The sequence below is a fragment of the Takifugu rubripes genome, chromosome 15 (genome assembly GCF_901000725.2).
Source record: "Takifugu rubripes chromosome 15, fTakRub1.2, whole genome shotgun sequence".
Taxonomy (NCBI): Eukaryota; Metazoa; Chordata; class Actinopteri; order Tetraodontiformes; family Tetraodontidae; genus Takifugu; species Takifugu rubripes.
This window is the reverse complement of record NC_042299.1, coordinates 14,429,340-14,446,650: the sequence shown is the minus strand read 5'-3', so window position 1 is coordinate 14,446,650 and position 17,311 is coordinate 14,429,340. Positions and strand designations below refer to the sequence as shown.

Below are 17,311 nucleotides of genomic sequence, written 5' to 3'. Positions count from 1 at the left end.
TACAGAGCGGCTTTAGTAGCTCTGCTGCAGCTGATTCGGTGTCAGCGAACGCTCCGGGGCTCCACAGCAGATGTGATCTTCAAGGGTCTCTGGATCGGTGGTTTTTACAGTGGCGTCGCGTTGGGAATGCTCCGGGGCACAGACCAGGCCGCAGCCCTGCGACCCCCCCTCACGGAGCCTTGAGAGTATAAAGTTGTCTTGTAAAAATGCTATGAAGCAGCTTCGATTCCTGTTTTTTTTTCTTTAATCCTACATACACGAACCATCTGCTGACTCTGAGCCTGTTCCGAGCTACTTTAGCTGTGGGAATTCTGCTGCAGGGAATTCTTCCTGTCCTGTGTGAAGCAGCACAACAGGACGGTGAAATGACCGTCTTTGCCCCCGGACATTTATTCAATTCTGACAAATGACTGTTTCATCTCCAAATTTATAAGCAGTGCTGCAAATGAAGTCATCAGTGTGGCCCTTACGTGTTGCCCCCCCCCAGCACAGCTTTGCCCCACCCTTGACCAAATATACCCCGTTCACTCCACCCTCTGCTTGACATTCAGCCCCGGGGCTTTAAAAGCCCGAGCCGGCGCCTGCTGCCGTGGGTGCCGCTGCTGAACGCGTGTGTGTTGCTTTCACTGTTTACATTCTTCCAGAGCCGGAGCGCTTCTACTCGAGCCAGAATGTCTAAGCCCTTGTCAGACCACGACAGAAAGAAGCAGATTTCCGTGCGCGGCCTCGCCGGCGTGGAAAACGTCACGGACCTGAAGCAGAATTTCAACAGACACCTCCACTTCACGCTGGTCAAGGACAGGAATGTGGCGACCCGAAGGGATTACTACTTTGCTCTCGCCCACACGGTGCGGGACCACTTGATGGGCAGGTGGATCAGAACCCAGCAGCACTACTATGAGAAGGATCCCAAAGTGAGTTCCAGCCCCAGCACGATATTCCATCAATAGATCACATCTCACATCTGTGGTTTTAAAGGTAAAACAGACAATCCTGGTCCCAACTATTTTGGTCCCAAAAGCCGGTTCCAGTTGTCCGGACTTTTATGGAAGTGGTTTCGGACCGTAGTCAGCCAGCTCAGTCATGCACCATAACCAGAATTTAACCCTGCTCCTGCACGCCGGCCACACTTTGAGGTCCACATTGTCAAACTGTTCTCCCCTCAATGTTACGTAATGTCAAGTGGTGACATTTAAACCTCACGGTGGGATATTTCGCCTGCTGCCGGCACGCCGCTGCTCCTAAACCGTGTTGATACCTGAAACCCGGCCGTGACCTTCTGTCACTGACCGGTCTGACTGTAACGCACACAGCCTTTACTGGTCTCAGGGGCCCAGATGCCTCCGAGGGCGTCTGACCTGAGGAGCATTCGTAGTCACGCAGTCTGCAAACATCCGTCTCGGAGGTGCTGTTCGACGATTAGCTTAAAAACAGAAAGCAGACGGGAGGGGGGGTGATGGGGGGGGGGGGGGGGGGGGGGGTGTAGACGGTGCAAAGTACAGTGCATTCATTTAAACACAAAAGGCAGAGTGAAACTGAACCCTGAGCACGGACTTAGTGTGAAAAGTTCATGTTAGATAAGATTCCGTTTGGGAGCTGTTTGCTCTGCAAGTTGGTGCCAGTGCTCTAAAGGTCAAAGGTGAATCCTCAAAAGGTCGCAACCTTCCACCTATAGTTGTGTGCTACATGCACCTGCGCTACCTCTACAGCAATGGCTCATTCCCCTGCTCTAATCCAAGGCAACGCTAGGCTAATTAGCATAATTAGAAGGTTTCCGATATCCGTTTGAAGAAGCCCTCCGATCGCCCGTCAGATTTGAGCTGCACAATGAAAGGGTAGCAGGCTCGGGCTGACCTTTCCGGCAACCTCTGCGGGAGCTATTTTTGCCGAGGCCAAAATGTTGGTGGTTACGCAACACTCGAAAGCGATCTGTCCCTCCTCTCTTGTGTTCTCCTCTCCGCTCTACCTCCGCTTCAGCTTCTGTGCTCCTCCATTACAGAGGAGGAGAGAACCAAATGGCAAAGGCTAAACGGAGTCTCAGGTGGCACATTTGTGCGCTCGGCCAGGCGTGAAGCCAAATGATGAAACTTGAAGGTTTCCTTTGCCAGTCGAGGGTCAGATGTTGTTGTGACATTTCGCCGCTCCTGGGCGCCAGATTTGTGCCCATTATGCTCCAGACGTCACTTTCCTTAGACGCCGATCATTTGATGTTGCTGAACTCTTCAGGCCTGTTGATTTCATTCCTTCTTCTCAAACCTGCAGCGTGTGTACTACATCTCCCTGGAGTTCTACATGGGTCGCGCCCTCCAGAACACCATGGTGAACCTGGCCCTGGAGAACGCCTGTGACGAGGCCATGTACCAGGTGAAGGGAACGCCCGTTGTTCTTGCTGTCATGGCTGCTCCGCCCCTTCATTCAAGGGTCAACAGACAGAAATGCTTTTTTTCCTCCAGATGGGTCTGGACATGGAGGAACTGGAGGACATGGAGGAAGATGCCGGTTTGGGAAACGGTGGTCTGGGCCGCCTTGCTGGTGAGCACTTTGAGTTTTCCCCCATAAGAATGGTGCAACGTGTTCGAGGAGCTCATCCATCTCTGCCTGCATTTGCAGCCTGTTTCCTGGACTCCATGGCTTCGCTGGGTCTGGCTGGCTACGGTTACGGCATTCGCTATGAATTTGGTATCTTCAATCAGAAAATCGTCAATGGCTGGCAGGTCAGAACTAATTCTTCTGTATTGACTTTAGCCTCAACATGAAATCACCCCCTGAATGAGCTTCCTTGCCATCATTATGAGAACTCAATGTTCATCCGTGTCTGGCGCCGCTCATAAGCCGCTCAGCTAATGAATGTTTTCCTTCTCCTCAATATGAATTAATGGCACCCTTCAGGTTGAGGAGGCCGATGATTGGCTGCGCTTCGGTAACCCCTGGGAGAAGGCTCGCCCGGAGTACATGCGCCCCGTACACTTTTACGGCAAGACCGAGCATCATGCGGACGGCGTCAAATGGGTCGACACTCAGGTGAAAAGCTGGTTTAAATCCGTAAGAAGCCAGAGGGAGGCGTGTTCCGGGCTGCTGAGTGACCTTTTGTGTGGCGGTGGCGACAGGTGGTGTTGGCTCTGCCGTACGATACCCCGATTCCAGGCTACAGGAACAACATCGTCAACACCATGAGGCTGTGGTCTGCAAAGGCTCCCTGCGAGTTCAACCTGAAAGACTGTAGGTGTCTGGGAGCGGATGAGTGTGGAAACGGCCGGCGCCTCTCAGGAAAGCGCGACTGAATCTACCTGTGTTGTGTGTTCTTCAACAGTCAACGTTGGCGGCTACATCCAGGCCGTGTTGGACAGGAACCTGGCCGAGAACATCTCCCGCGTGCTGTATCCCAATGACAACGTAAGGACATGAAGGGATACCGCCCTCCAATTCCCCCACATTACATTCCTATCATTCCTATCTGACCCTGGGTCAGTTTAATGACGGGCAGGTCAGGATCCTGGGACTGCAGGTCCAACAGAAGATCAGTGAGGGATTTACATAATTCATCCGAAGGGTCTCGGCTATGATGTTACGTCTTACCATTTAGTGGGCAGATGGCTCATTCAAAATCATTTCAATTAATAAACAGGACAAGAAGCAGTAAATTAAGTAAATTAAGTGTTCAGAAGGCCGGTGGCAGCAGGAACTGGTGAGTTTTTTAGAGGTTTAATCAACAGCTCCAGCTAATGGAGTGTCTTTATGTAGCGCCTTTCCATCATCACAGACGTCTTTACATCATCAGCCTGAATTCATACACTCATAAAAAAGATGCGGCATGAGGCGAACTTTTCAGTTGAGATTCTTTTTTCCATTTAAACGTGAGCCGTGCACGTGAGCCGTGCACGTGAGGCGTGCACGTGAGGCGTGCGCCCCCAGTTTATCGTCCTGTGCTGTGAGGAAGTGCTACGCGAGTCCTACACATCCAGGCTCACTAATGTACCAGTTTGATGTATTCATGAATCACTGTACATCTGAGCCTTAAATATCCGTGTGCAGCGCCTAAATGAGGCTGACCCCCCCCCCCCCCCCCCGCTGGGACCCCCGCTGGTGTTATTGATCTATGTAAATGGCGTGCTTTTATTGACCAGCCCTCGCTCCTCCTTCCACCATTCCCGCTCTCATTTGAATTGCATTGATGTTTTATTTGGAGGAACAGCATATTTAACTCCACGCTGCCCCCCCCCCCCCCCACCACCACCTGTGCAGGATTTCAGTGCCATCTCCTCTCAGGGAAATTATGGCATCCACAGCGAGCACTGCTTTATTAGCCTCCTATAGCGTCCCCGTTGATAGGGAGCCGTGGGACTTATCCTATATAAAGTGATTGATCTTACCTCTGATTTTTTGCTCCGCGTGTTCCCGGAGAAACGTGATTGTTCCGGCGGCGTTGGGACGGTCAGATAATAAAATGTTCCCCCGTGGGCCAATAAGCAGCAGCCACAACACTCTCATGCAGGGCGGGAAAAGGAAAAGAAATGATCATTTCTTGAGAATCTGTTATCTGGTGTGTATCTGAGTAGAATTTGCAAGTAGCCAAATGCTAATAGCCCCCTTCCCAACACCCCCCCCCCCCCCCCCCCTTCCTCCCCAAGTGCAATGCATAAATTTGTGAGTTTGGTCCAAAATAAAATGACTAATTTATTCTCTGTACTGAGGACGGACTGGTATTTCGTCACAGATATTTATTTGTAAAACACAACGGCTTCCTGCATGCGCCCGCCTGGATTATGAATTAACAATATGCAAACTCTGAAATGCCTTTTAATTAGCTCATTACCATGAAAAATTCCAATTTCTAGCTCTGTAATATGATTTCATGTAACTGCTCATATTATTGCAGACACTGGGATTTAGCTATATAGGAGTTTTATTCTAATTGTCTTTTGATTATAATAGACTATTTGACTCATAAATGAATATTGGCCTTATTATTTTGCTTCCATAAAAACAATGTAAAGTGTCTATGTAGCTTTTTTTTATAGCCCTAAGGAGGGGGGGGGGTCATGGATCTGTCAAAAGGTTTGCACATATGCAGCATTCCCCTGATGTCTATGTGCCTTTGGTTGTCAGGGTAATTAAGGTTGTTAGCTTTGTATACGAGGTTTCCAGACAAGTGTCCACGAGCGTGAGCAGCAGTCAGAAATATCTCAGATTGTCTGCTTAAAGAAATCTATTCATCTTTGCCTGCAGGGCATAAACAGACAAATATGCATCTTTACCCACAGTTCTTTGAAGGAAAGGAGCTCCGTCTGAAGCAGGAGTACTTTGTAGTTTCTGCCACCCTGCAAGACATCATCCGCCGTTTCAAGGTCTCCAAGTTTGGCTCCAGGGAAATTGCTCGCACGGATTTCAGCAAACTGCCTGAAAAGGTGAAGCAAATAACACAGCGAAATGATTCAGAGAAGAAAAGCTTCCCCACTTGTTGTTGCCGCGTGAAAGCCCCTCTTCCTCTGCCAGTGGAGGCAGTGATTGCATCTGTTGCTCTGCTTGTCCAGGTTGCCATCCAGCTGAACGACACCCACCCGGCCATGGCAATCCCTGAGCTGATGAGGGTCCTGGTGGATGAGGAGAAACTCAGCTGGGAAACGGTGAGAAAGCAACGCTTATCTTTAATTATTTAATGTAAATCAGATGGACACATCTTTTAATCTGCTGTTGTCTAGGCCTGGGACATCTGCGTGCGCACGTGCGCCTACACCAACCACACGGTGCTTCCTGAGGCTCTGGAGAGATGGCCGGTCGACCTGTTTGCTCATCTGCTTCCTCGTCACTTGGAAATTGTCTACGAGATCAATCGTCGCCATCTAGAGGCCAGTGGAGTGCATTGCATTTATTTATTTATTTATTTTTGAATACGTCCACATGTCGAACAGAACGTAGAACGAGCAAGAAAATATCTCGTTTCTGCTGCGCAGAGAGTTGCTGCTAAGTTTCCTGGCGATCAGGATCGTCTGCGTCGTATGTCTCTCATTGAGGAGGGCGGGCAGAAGAGGATCAACATGGCCCACTTGTGCATCGTGGGCTCCCACGCCGTCAACGGCGTGGCCCAGATTCACTCAGACATCCTCAAAGCAACTGTGTAAGTCTCAGGTGAAGCTCTCAGTAAAGGTGCGAATGGCGGAACTGTTGCAGCGCTCGCTCGCTAAACTGGGGATTGATTTCCCGGCAGCTTCAAGGATTTCTATGAAATGGAGCCGCACAAGTTCCAGAACAAGACCAATGGCATCACTCCCCGCCGCTGGCTGGTGATGTGCAACCCCGGGCTGGCAGAGGTCATCGCTGAGGTCAGCAAAACCTCTCCTGCGGACTTCACTCACTAAGGTAAAATAAATCCAAATAAGCAGCTCATGGTGTCCATTGGAAACAGAGGATTGGTGAGGACTTCATCCGCGACCTGGACCAGCTGCGAAGCCTCTGCAAATACGTCAACGACGAGGCGTTCATCCGCGATGTCGCCAAAGTCAAGCAGGTACCTGCCGGATTCCCGTTCACCCCGCGGACGCCGCCTTTAGCCGCGCCGGTGCTTTAAAGCCGCTCGCTTGAACCCAACAGGAAAACAAGATGAAGCTCGCCGTGCATCTGGAGGATCACTACAAGGTGAAGATCAACCCCAACTCCATGTTTGACATCCAGGTCAAAAGGATCCACGAGTACAAGCGCCAGCTGCTCAACTGTCTGCACATCATCACCTACTACAACCGTGAGTGCGTGCAGAAGCCTCCGGGCCGGCGCTAGCGCTCCGTGACCGTTGCTCTTCTCATCGCAGGCATCAAGAAGGAGCCGAACAGGCAGTGGACCCCAAGAACGATCATGATTGGAGGAAAGGTCGGCGACTTTACACAACCCCGACTCGCCGCGGTGATTGAACCCATCTGATCTCCGGCTTTCACTCTTCGCCCCCGCAGGCTGCTCCTGGGTACCACACAGCCAAGATGATCATCCGCCTGATCACAGCCATCGGCGAGGTGGTCAACAACGATCCCGTGGTTGGCGACCGCCTGAAAGTCATCTTTTTGGAGAATTACAGGGTCACACTGGCAGAGAAAGGTGGTTGTTCTCCCCCTCCTCTTCACCTTTCTGTCCCGTTTCATGTTCATCAGACGTCCTTCTTTCCCAGCCGAGATTATTCAATCAAAGTTCCTCATGAGTCACAGCTGAAGACGCCCATCGGCACCATTAACCCTCTGCCTTCGTCACCCTTCAGTCATCCCAGCGGCCGACCTGTCGGAGCAGATCTCCACAGCCGGCACTGAAGCCTCTGGAACCGGCAACATGAAGTTCATGCTGAACGGCGCCCTCACCATCGGCACCATGGACGGGGCCAACGTGGAGATGGCCGAGGAAGCCGGGGAGGGAAACCTCTTCATCTTCGGTATGAGGGTGGACGATGTGGAGGCCCTCGACAAGAAAGGGTAAAAGAGTCAACCCCGATTTGTTGATGAACGAATGTGAAAGCGAAGCTCTTTCCATCCAAACCTCCTCGTGACCTCGTCATCGGCCCAGTTGCTGTGTTTTGTGACACTTTTGCAATGTTTAGAAACACATCAGCTTCATTTAAAATGTAAAGGTGTGAACTCAGGAGCCCTCTGGTACCGCTGTTCAAACATTAACAACCGCAGCCTAGCTAATCCAGTTAGCCTGATTGCCACGCACACACACACACACACACACACACACACACACACACACACACACACACTCTTCTCTTTCTCCTGTAATGATGTGTGTTCTGATTATTTCTGTCCTTTTTCAGATACCACGCTGGGGAATATTACAACCGACTGCCTGAGCTGAAACAGGCCATTGACCAGATTTCTGGAGGCTTCTTTAGCCCAAAGCAGCCTGATCTGTTCAAAGAGATCGTCAACATGCTGATGCATCACGACAGGTAAAGACACATCTAACATGGCCAACCTGAAGAAAGAAGCCTGATGCGTTTACAGTAGAACAACGCCAGGTGGCGCCATACGTGGCAGATGTGCGCGTTAACCGCCTCGTTTTCTGCCCAGATTCAAGGTCTTTGCTGACTACGAAGCATACATTAAATGCCAGGAGGATGTCAACGCTCTTTACAAGGTACGCAGGTGACTTCACTGTGTGTCGAAGCCGATGCACGAGAGCTTCTCATCATGGTTTTTCCCCTTCTTCTACCCACGTTAGAACCCCAAAGAATGGACCAAGAAGGCGATTTACAACATTGCCGGCTGTGGTAAGTTCTCCAGCGATCGCACCATCGCCCAGTACGCCCGTGAGATCTGGGGCATGGAGCCCACGCTGGAAAAACTCCCCAGTCCAGATGACATATAAAAGTTTAAGCCCCCCTCAATCACGCCATGAAAGGGTTCAGTGTCATCGCGACTGCAATCAAGCACGTTTGTGAGGGTTTGAATAATGTACTGGTATTTTTGTATTTAAAAACATAGCCTATTGTATTCCACTTGGAACCATTCTGAATAAAAAAAAATCTCGGAAATTCCACTTTTCCTTCTTGCCTTTTCTTCCCCGGTTCATGGAAAGTTTGGACAAAATCTTTCGGAGTTTGGTGAAACAACAGAGAACCGACACACATAGAAATGGGGGCCCGGGTGTTGGGTTCCAAGGTCCCGGCCCGAACGCACCACACTCACACGCACAGATGAGTGCGCAGACCGTGGACGCGCAGCCAGACACATTAACCGAGGCCGAGGTGAATCATTGCCGAAAATCCAACAAATTGGAATCTTAAACTGCAGCTAAAATCGTCATTTGTGAGCTTCGAACCTGTCACGTTTCAGTCGCGATGCGTATCTGCGTTCCGGATTGCGCAACAGCGGGCCGGCGCGTGCGCGGCTTCCTGATCATGGCTTCGTCGCAATAGTTGAGCGTGCTTGTAAAGATTAAGGAAGAATGTGCACGTGTCATGTACACTGCGTGCTGCGTTCAGGGCCGCGCACATCTTCACGGGTCACGTCGAGTTCATCTTCTGTACCCAGGAAAGTCCTGCTGAAGCTGGGTGAAGGTTCGGGATTGCCAGCCCGTCCTTTGTTGCCTCTTTCTTGGTGGGTTTTTGCTTTTTCCTCTGAGTTTTCTACATATTCTGCCAAAAGATGGAACTTAAATGAGCTCAGGCTTTGAAAATAAGCAGTTAAAGGGGTCTAAAAGGGCAAATCCTGCTGGTGCAGCTGAAAAAACGGGTCTTTTTTTTTGAGGAGGGGGGGTTGTTTTTTTCGGTGCACCTGCTGCTTCATCGGGCCTGACATCTCATGCTGATATCAAACAAGCGCACATTCCTCAAAACTAATCGCCGGGACCCAAAACAGAGCGAAATCTCTCAGGTTTGCGGCACATTTCGGCAGGAAAGACGAGCTCGTGGCTGTGCTGCTCCGCGTGTTGAGATGCTGAGAGCTTAATGATCACAGCAGTAAACCTCAGTGACCTTGGACAAGGTCATCGCCAGGGTCAACGACCGTCATCACGTGCTGCCTTCTGTCAAAATGCTGACTTATAAATCGAGAAGAAAACAAAGTAACACACCCGTGCACACAGAATGAGCCAGTCCTCGAGATTAAGTAACCAATAAGGTGGTGGTGGGGGGGGGGTGGGGGGGTGGGGGGGGGTGCGCGTTAACGTCCAACGTGCGCAGATATGCCCCCGTCTCGATGCTGCAGCTCACTCGCTGCTGCACGCCGAGGACCCGGCGTTACCTCCGCTAATTCAGCTGCAAGTCTCATAATCCAAAGTTCGGTAAAAGCTCCTGGAATTTGTGAGCCGATTACCGAGTCCAGCAGCAGCAGCAGCAGGATCGCTTTGACCTCTCCGTGAGTTTGTCCGAACTTTCTCCTGGACTTCCTGTTTGGATCTGAGGTCCGCTGGCGGTTTTGTGTCTGAATGCTGCCGTTTGACCGCCTGCATTCGATTGTTGTTCTCTAAAGTTCGAGCAGGTAAGTTGAGCCGAGTCCGATTCGCTGAAGCAGCTTCTGAGACAGAACAACCAACGTTTGGATGGTTTGTGCCGCTGTGTCTGTTCAACATCGCCTCAGGTGCCACGAGACCTTCACCGCGATGGCGTTCGGTGACCTGCTGGACATGGTGGGGGGCACGGGACGTTTCCAGATCGTGCACGTGACCCTGCTCTGCGTCCCCGTGTTGATGATGGCCAGCCACAACCTGCTGCAGAACTTCGTGGCCTCTGTGCCTCCCCACCACTGCAGCCCCCACGCCAACGTGTCTGCGCTGCCCCTGAGCGCCGAGGAGAAGCTGCTCGTCACGGCGCCGCTGGACCTCGCCGGGAAGCCGCTGAGGTGCCAGCGCTACAGCGCGCCGCGGTGGCGCCTCCTGGCTGCCAATGGCAGCTCTGCGGCGGAGGAGGACGACTACGCCAACCCAGAGGAGATCCTCGACGACCTGGAGGGATGCGAGGACGGATGGTCGTACGCCATGAGGGAGAGGACCTCCAGCATCATCTCTGACGTAGGACTTTATTTTCTCTGACCCCGACGGCTTTTAAGGTTCCTCGGTGCTGAACTGTGCTCCACTGTGGCCAGTGGGACCTGGTGTGTGACCTGCGCTCGCTGAAGCAAATGGGGCAGACCGTCTACATGGGAGGCGTGCTGGTTGGAGCTGGGATCTTCGGAGCGCTCTCCGATAGGTAACGTCAGACAGACCCCAACGAGCGCCTGTCTTACATTCATCCCGATGGCGGGTTTGACCTGCCGAGGCCAGCGCTAGTCTGACGCCGCTGACCTTGCTGTAGATATGGCCGCCGCATCCTGCTGATCTTCTCCTACCTGCTAATGGCCGTCTCGGGAACGTGCACCGCCTTCTCGTCCTCCTTTTCCCTCTTCTGCCTGTTCCGCTTCGGCTGCGGCATGGCTCTGTCGGGCCAGTCCCTCAACAGCTTCTCGCTCAGTGAGATCCTTCGAACCTCCTACAACGAGCAAACGAGTGCGTTTCTGTTGACGTGTCGCGTGACGCCCGCCTGTGTTTGTGATTTCAAGTCGTGGAGTGGATCCCAACTCGCGTGCGGACGGTGGTGGGGACGATAACGGGTTACTCCTACACCTTTGGGCAGCTGATCCTGGCCGCTGTTGCCTACTTCATCCGGGACTGGAGGTGGCTGACCCTGGCCGTGTCCCTGCCCTACTACATCTTCTTCCTTTACGCCTGGTGAGATGCTAAAAACTGAGGGAACGGTTGTTAATCTACTGTAGCGCGTCGTTGTGGCGCGCAGCAGCACCGTCTGAACCTGTTACTAAAGTTACGGCTGAATATAAGTAGAGGACTGGAGGACAAACGTCTCTTGCAGGTGGTTCCATGAATCCTCCAGGTGGTTGTTCCTCAACAACAAGAGCGAGCGCGGCATCAAGAACCTGCAGAGTGTGGCCAAAATCAACGGGCGGCCCAAAGAAAGCGAAAAACTGGACGTTAAAGTGAGCGACCGGCGTTTTTCGTTGAACCGCCTCGAGTAGCAGCGGCGCCACACCGGAGTCTCTTTATTTGCAGATGGTGCAAGAATCCATGAAAAAGGAGCTGGTTGGTTCCCAGGATTCCTACTCCTTCCTGGACCTTTTCCGCACACCCACCATGAGGCTGACGACCATCTCCCTCAGCGCCGTCTGGTATGATGCAGCTTGGTCGACCGATAAAAACGTCCGCGTGACGCGAGGCCTCGCCCTCGCCCTCTAGGTTCTCGACCAGCTTCGCCTACTACGGCCTGTCCATGGACCTGCAGAAGTTCGGGGTGGACATCTACCTAATCCAGGTGATCTTCGGCGCGGTTGACATCCCCGCCAAGGTCGTCGTAACCGTGGCCATGAGCCTGCTGGGGCGGCGCCCGTCACAGTGCGGCGCCCTCGTCATCGCCGGGGTCACGATCCTGGCGAACCTGCTGGTGCCTCACGGTAGGTGCGAGACCTCCAACACGTGTGAAACCACAGCTCCTGTGTGATCCGGTTGCTGGCTGCAGATCAACAGACGGTGCGCACCGGTCTGGCCGTGCTGGGTAAAGGTTGCCTGGCGGCCTCCTTCAACTGCTGCTACCTTTACTCTGGAGAACTCTACCCAACCGTCATCCGGTAGGTGGAATGCGTCAACCATTACATAATTGATGACAGTTTTGTTCATGGTTGATTGCGAGGTGACCAATTGTTTTAGCTCATCGGCGTTTTAGCTCAAAACTTTGACAATGATGCGAAGGTTCCTGGGCTACTTTGGGTTACTTGGGTTTCAGGATGTGAGCGCTCCCAAGCTTCACGTCTGGATTCTTTCCCTCTCAGCCAGAACGGCATGGGCTTCGTGTCCATGACTGCTCGCATAGGCTCCATGGTGGCCCCCATGGTGCTCCTAGCAGGGGACCACATCCCGTGGGTACCGGGCTTGATCTACGGGGGCGCTCCGATTCTCAGTGGGGTGGTTGGAATATTCCTTCCGGAGACCCTCGGCTCTCCCCTCCCTGATACCATACAAGACGTAGAAGACAGGTGAGATGGCAACAAGGAGACGGGCCGGGCAGAGAGAGAGAGAGAGAGAGAGGTAGACAGACAGAGAGAGAGAGATGATCCACCTTTATTTTCTCTTTCAACCACAGGGGATCTGGGAGAAGACCCAAAAAGGAAACAAAGGATGCAAACTCACAAGACAATGAGGCAAATCTAATGAAACAGGTTGTCTGAGATCTATCTATCTATCTATCTATCTATCTATCTATCTATCTATCTATCTATCTATCTATCTATCTATCTATCTATCTATCTATCTATCTATCTATCTATCCATCCATCCATCCATCCATCCATCTCTATCTACCTACCTACCTACCTACCTACCTACCTATCTATCTATCTATCTATCTATCTATCTATCTATCTATCTATCTATCTATCCATCCATCCATCCATCCATCCACCCAGCTATTTATCTATCTATCTATCTATCTATCTATCTATCTATCTATCTATCTATCTATCTATCTATCTATCTATCTATCTATCTATCTATCTATCTATCTATCTATCTATCTATCTATCCATCCATCCATCCATCCATCCATCCATCCATCCATCCATCCATCCATCCATCCATCCATCCATCCATCCATCCATCCATCCATCCATCCATCCATAAGAGGAAGAGCTCCTAATGGAAAACAACAGTCCGACGACGATGAGGCGTATGATGCTTTTATTGCAAGTGAACTCATATATGATTCAGTCTGAGGAATAACTGCGGTTTTGATTTTCCCGCCGGTTTTGTGTGAAATCAACGCCGCTCTTTATGTAGGACAGCACTAAACTCTCGTCTGTACAGTCTGGTTGGTGTCACAGCAGCAGCCTGTGAGAAATCATTCATTTCCATTTGCAGAGGTATGAGACAAATACAGAATTTACAAACTGAGTCAAATTCAGTCTTCTTTGTTGGTGAATTCCGTCTGCCCACTAGCTTAGAGAAATGCACATTTTATTTAGCTGCTAGTGGGCAGGAGATTCATTTCAAGGTATAATTTAATATGATGACATAAAGATGCTGTTAGTGTGACAAATAATGATGTGGATTTGACATCCTTCCTCTTGCATATACAATTTAGAACTACAAATAGTAAAGTTACTGTGTCATTAATGCTAAACCGTGTGTTTCTATTAAATAATTTTCTAGCGTGTGTTGCCAGGACAACGCGGGCTGAGCCGAAAGACCCTCGTGACGTCCTACCTGTAAATGTTGCTGTGCTGCCACCTAGTGGCGAATTTAGGGAAACGCGTAAATGAAGCAAAATGTCTGTCAGCAGGATGCAAACGGTGATGCACGACCGTGCTCGACTGACTGTTCAGACACCTCCTGCACAATGAGAATAACTTATCCTGAAGCAGATTGAAGTTTTGTACTTAGCCTTTTATATGTGTTTGTTATTTTAACTGCACCAGCTTTAGCAGAATAGCAATGTAAAATCTACAAACGCTCAAACATCTTATTAAACAAGACACACACACACACACACACACACGCCATTTTAATTGTGCATTCGTGTGTTCTAAGAAGATAAGAGGTAAAGAAATAAATAAATACCTCATAAATATGATATGAATAGAGATTTATTTTCTCATATGAACAGGTGGATTCATTTTTCATTTTATTTTACAATCTATGACAATCTCGCATTGTTTCCTTTATTCTAGCATATTTCAGGGATGACATGGGGTAAAGGATCTCTTTTATTGCTGAATGTTAAATGAAATACACTTTCACTGACTGGAAAAGAATTGTCTGCAGCTTTTTTCTCTTGTTTTCCTCTTTTTTTTTCGTTTTAAACCATGCACCCATCTAACCGTGACCACAAGGACATGCAGAAGGGAGGTGTTCCAAATATCTCAAGCGGGGGGCTGTGTCAGGGGGTATGGGAGAGGTGTCAGGGTCAGGCTGAGATGGATGGGTATGTGTGTGTGTGTGTGTGGGGGGGGGGGGCTCACAAAATTAAAAGCGAAGAGAGGGCGGGACATCCCTGCTACCATCCCATCGCATTTAAAGTGGAGGCGCGCTGCTTTCGGTTGCATCTTTGGACGTAGAAAATCCGACGCTCAGGTGAGGGATTCGATGAGATGTGTGCAAATCAAGAGTGAATAAAGACCTTTAACTATGACAATACATCTGTGCATCCAACATATAGCAGTGGGGGTGGCAGCTTGATCACTGGGCTCCTTCAGACCCACGAGAAGGACACGTTTGGCCTGACGGCCATGAAACATCATCAAATGTGTTCGTTTGTCGACTCGCTTCGAAGACATCGGGACGTTTCCTTAACTCAGACGTTAGACGTTTTCCCTCAGTGGTGTAACATGATGGGGGGGGGGGGTTGAGATTGACCCTGTTCACTTTTAAAGTTATCAGCGTTCATCGGCTAAGGTCGTCTCCCGACGAGACAAAGCAGTAAAAAAAAACAAAAAAAACCCCAGGACAGACGTGATCGTGCATGTAAAGTTAAAACACCAAAGAAGAAGTGACACAGTCGTCCGGTGGCCGTGAGCGCGTGAGCACGACTGGCTAATGGCTGTATAATGGCTTCAGAAAGGTACTCATGTAAATATGATAGTTCATTCTACACTACAGGCATCACAGAGGTTCTTTTGTACACACAACACACTACAGTCACCTCTTAGAAAATGAAGTAATCAACGGCAAAATATAAAGTTTGCATATTTTTGCATTTATGACCCTCCAGAGTTTCACAGCTATTCCTTTCTAGCGTCTCGCGAGTGTCCCGCTCTCGGCCGTGTCCACTTGGCCTTCTGTCGAGCTCTCAGGAAGTGTTTGGGGAACGGATGGACCCGGAGACGGCGGCGTCCAGGCCTTGAAATGGGCGGGGGCGGGGGCGGGGGCAGGGGCAGGGGCAGGGGCGGGGGGCTGGACATGTGGAAATCCTGAGACGCTGTGCGGCCTTTGACAAGGGCCACATAAACAAAATGGACACTAAAGTATGAGCTGGGAGGGGGGAGGGGGGGGGCTAGAGATGCCGTTTGTGTTTTGCCCTCATCTGGGGCGCCAAGTGGAGCCACAACATACGAGCGGGTGGGTCACCTGCTGGGGTGGGGGTGGGGGGGCAGAATAGCTGTAAACACATCAAGCTATGACCTGCATAACATATGAGCCTACGGCGGCCATACCTGTCCACCTGTGTGTGTGTGTGTGTGTGTGTGTGTGTGTGTGTGGGGCGGGGGGGGGTCGGTTAAAGCACGACTACCCGGCGGACCTCTCACACCGAGGCGCCAGGAGACCCACGATTTAACGACAAACAGTTCAGTTCATCTCACAACCACGGACGCATGCAGGCAGCCCGACATGCTCTCACACACACCTGCGGACACACACCTGCGGACACACACCCGCGGCCACACACTCGGGCCTGCGCACGGCCCGTCGCCCCCCCACGTTCACCCCGTCTCACTTCCGCCGAAGGGATCTACTCTGCATTTGCAAGATCCCAAATCATAAAGCCCACAGGTGAATCGTATTAATGTAAACATACACATGTATATTGCAATGCATGGACGGGGGCGGGGCATGGTGTGTGTGTGTGTGTGTGGGGGGGGTGGTACGCTCCAGCAGGCCTAGACTCCTCAAAGAATGCAATTTGGACATAAAACAGGGAACCAAAGAGGGAAAGAAACCTAAATGTGTATAAAAAAATGAGGCGTCCATATAGAAAGACTACAAAACCTCCACTGGCCCTCCGGCGTCGGCGTACAGCAAAAGGCACCACAATATTACTCTATTTTTTATGTCGTGAAAAAACTGGCACATCTTTTTTATGCTGTAAATCAAAATGTACATATAAATAGAGTTTTCCCTATAAAAAAGTCTTTGCTGTTAACTAGTAGACAACTTTTGCTAAAATGAAAATAAATATTTCATTTGTTTAGAATATCTGTCAGTTATATAAAATAAAAATATTTCTTATAGATGCAGGTCTATACTATATTGATTTTGCCGGTTCACTTCCGCGCTTTAGTGGGGTGTGTTGTCCGGTTTGGAGCGTGAGTGTGTCAGTCTCGTATGCATGTTTGAACTCCCACTTTGCCGCCCCGACGGGTGCGAAGTCCGAGTGTCCACCGGCCTGTAGATGGTGGCGGGTTCGGCGTTCATGTTCTGCATACTGAGGAAGGGCGTGCTCTCACCGTCCTCGTCTGACTCGCTCTCCGTTAGGCAGCTCCGGGACCCGTAGTCCCGGGATGCCTCGTATCCCCGCGGGGCCACGTGGCCGTTCAGTCTGGATCTCCGCCAGCGACGGCCGCCATTCCCGCTGGACCCGCTTCTCTTTGGTTGCTCCCGAGAGGACAGATTCTCTTGGGTGGTCTCATAGTCTTCCTCCTCTGCCAGCTGGTAGGGGCTGGAGGGCAGGCTGCCCCTGCTGTTGCTCAGGTAGGTACGGCGCTGCTGCCGGTAGGGCTCCTGGTACTGGGCGTCGTGGAGCGGCACCTGGTAGCGGCGCAGCAGTGGCTGGTTGTCCTCCAGAGGGTAGGGGTTGTGGACAGCAGGGGGCAGGGACAGGGCGTGGCTGGCGTTGGGGGACGTGATCTGGAAGGTAGGCACCTGCGAGGGCAAGGAATAATGGAACTCCACTGGCGAAAGGCGGGCTGGTGTGGTCAGGGCGGACACATATCTGTGGGACACAGGGAGAAGAGCGGAGAAGGGAAGCACGTGAAAAGGAGCACGTGAAGGTGGCACGTGTGGGATGGCTTCCTCAAAGTGGTGTCCCCCAGGGCTGTACCCTCGGCCCCCTTCTTTAGCTGCACTAATGCATATAAGACGT

At 51.0% G+C, this 17,311-nt stretch overlaps 3 protein-coding genes across 4 annotated transcripts in view; 2 read left to right on the top strand and 1 right to left on the bottom strand.

Annotated features, from left to right (window-relative positions):
• Positions 1-671: 671 nt before the first annotated feature.
• Positions 672-8,511, top strand: pygma (phosphorylase, glycogen, muscle A). The gene is made up of 20 exons (XM_003971166.3): positions 672-914; positions 2,263-2,364; positions 2,454-2,532; positions 2,611-2,714; positions 2,890-3,021; positions 3,108-3,219; positions 3,311-3,393; positions 5,262-5,405; positions 5,532-5,624; positions 5,700-5,846; positions 5,952-6,115; positions 6,206-6,320; positions 6,404-6,505; positions 6,589-6,736; positions 6,803-6,861; positions 6,942-7,083; positions 7,241-7,448; positions 7,790-7,924; positions 8,046-8,112; positions 8,197-8,511. Exons 1-20 carry the CDS (start codon positions 672-674, stop codon positions 8,341-8,343), a joined length of 2,526 nt encoding a protein of 841 aa, XP_003971215.2. The 3' UTR covers positions 8,344-8,511.
• Positions 8,512-9,658: 1,147 nt separating this feature from the next.
• slc22a6l (solute carrier family 22 member 6, like) lies at positions 9,659-12,811 on the top strand. 2 transcript variants are annotated; one of them, XM_029848969.1, is made up of 11 exons: positions 9,659-9,956; positions 10,056-10,485; positions 10,560-10,663; positions 10,769-10,923; positions 11,013-11,181; positions 11,321-11,444; positions 11,518-11,633; positions 11,701-11,915; positions 11,981-12,089; positions 12,291-12,494; positions 12,602-12,811. In XM_029848969.1, the coding sequence occupies exons 2-11, from the start codon at positions 10,078-10,080 to the stop codon at positions 12,684-12,686; spliced, it is 1,689 nt and encodes a 562-aa protein (XP_029704829.1). In that variant the 5' UTR covers positions 9,659-9,956; positions 10,056-10,077; the 3' UTR covers positions 12,687-12,811. The 2 variants fall into 2 exon arrangements, with proteins under 2 accessions (XP_029704829.1, XP_029704828.1); XM_029848968.1 differs by having other exon boundaries at positions 10,045-10,485.
• Positions 12,812-13,179: 368 nt separating this feature from the next.
• Positions 13,180-17,311, bottom strand: part of nrg2a (neuregulin 2a) — a 39,373-nt gene continuing 35,241 nt past the window's right edge. The window contains exon 11 of the mRNA XM_011611608.2: positions 13,180-17,161. Within this exon, the coding sequence (XP_011609910.1) occupies positions 16,507-17,161 (655 nt within the window). The 3' untranslated portion in view covers positions 13,180-16,506. The remainder of the gene's footprint in view (positions 17,162-17,311) is intronic.

Bases quoted from the DNA above. Each gene is read 5' to 3' on its own strand.
- pygma (XM_003971166.3), top strand. From the start codon at position 672: ATGTCTAAGCCCTTGTCAGACCACGACAGAAAGAAGCAGATTTCCGTG. The intron at 3,220-3,310 runs GTAGGTGTCTGG...GTTCTTCAACAG, and splicing joins CGAGTTCAACCTGAAAGACT to TCAACGTTGGCGGCTACATC. The intron at 6,506-6,588 runs GTACCTGCCGGA...TGAACCCAACAG, and splicing joins ATGTCGCCAAAGTCAAGCAG to GAAAACAAGATGAAGCTCGC.
- slc22a6l (XM_029848969.1), top strand. From the start codon at position 10,078: ATGGCGTTCGGTGACCTGCTGGACATGGTGGGGGGCACGGGACGTTTC. The intron at 11,916-11,980 runs GTAGGTGCGAGA...TGCTGGCTGCAG, and splicing joins GAACCTGCTGGTGCCTCACG to ATCAACAGACGGTGCGCACC. The intron at 12,090-12,290 runs GTAGGTGGAATG...TTTCCCTCTCAG, and splicing joins CTCTACCCAACCGTCATCCG to CCAGAACGGCATGGGCTTCG.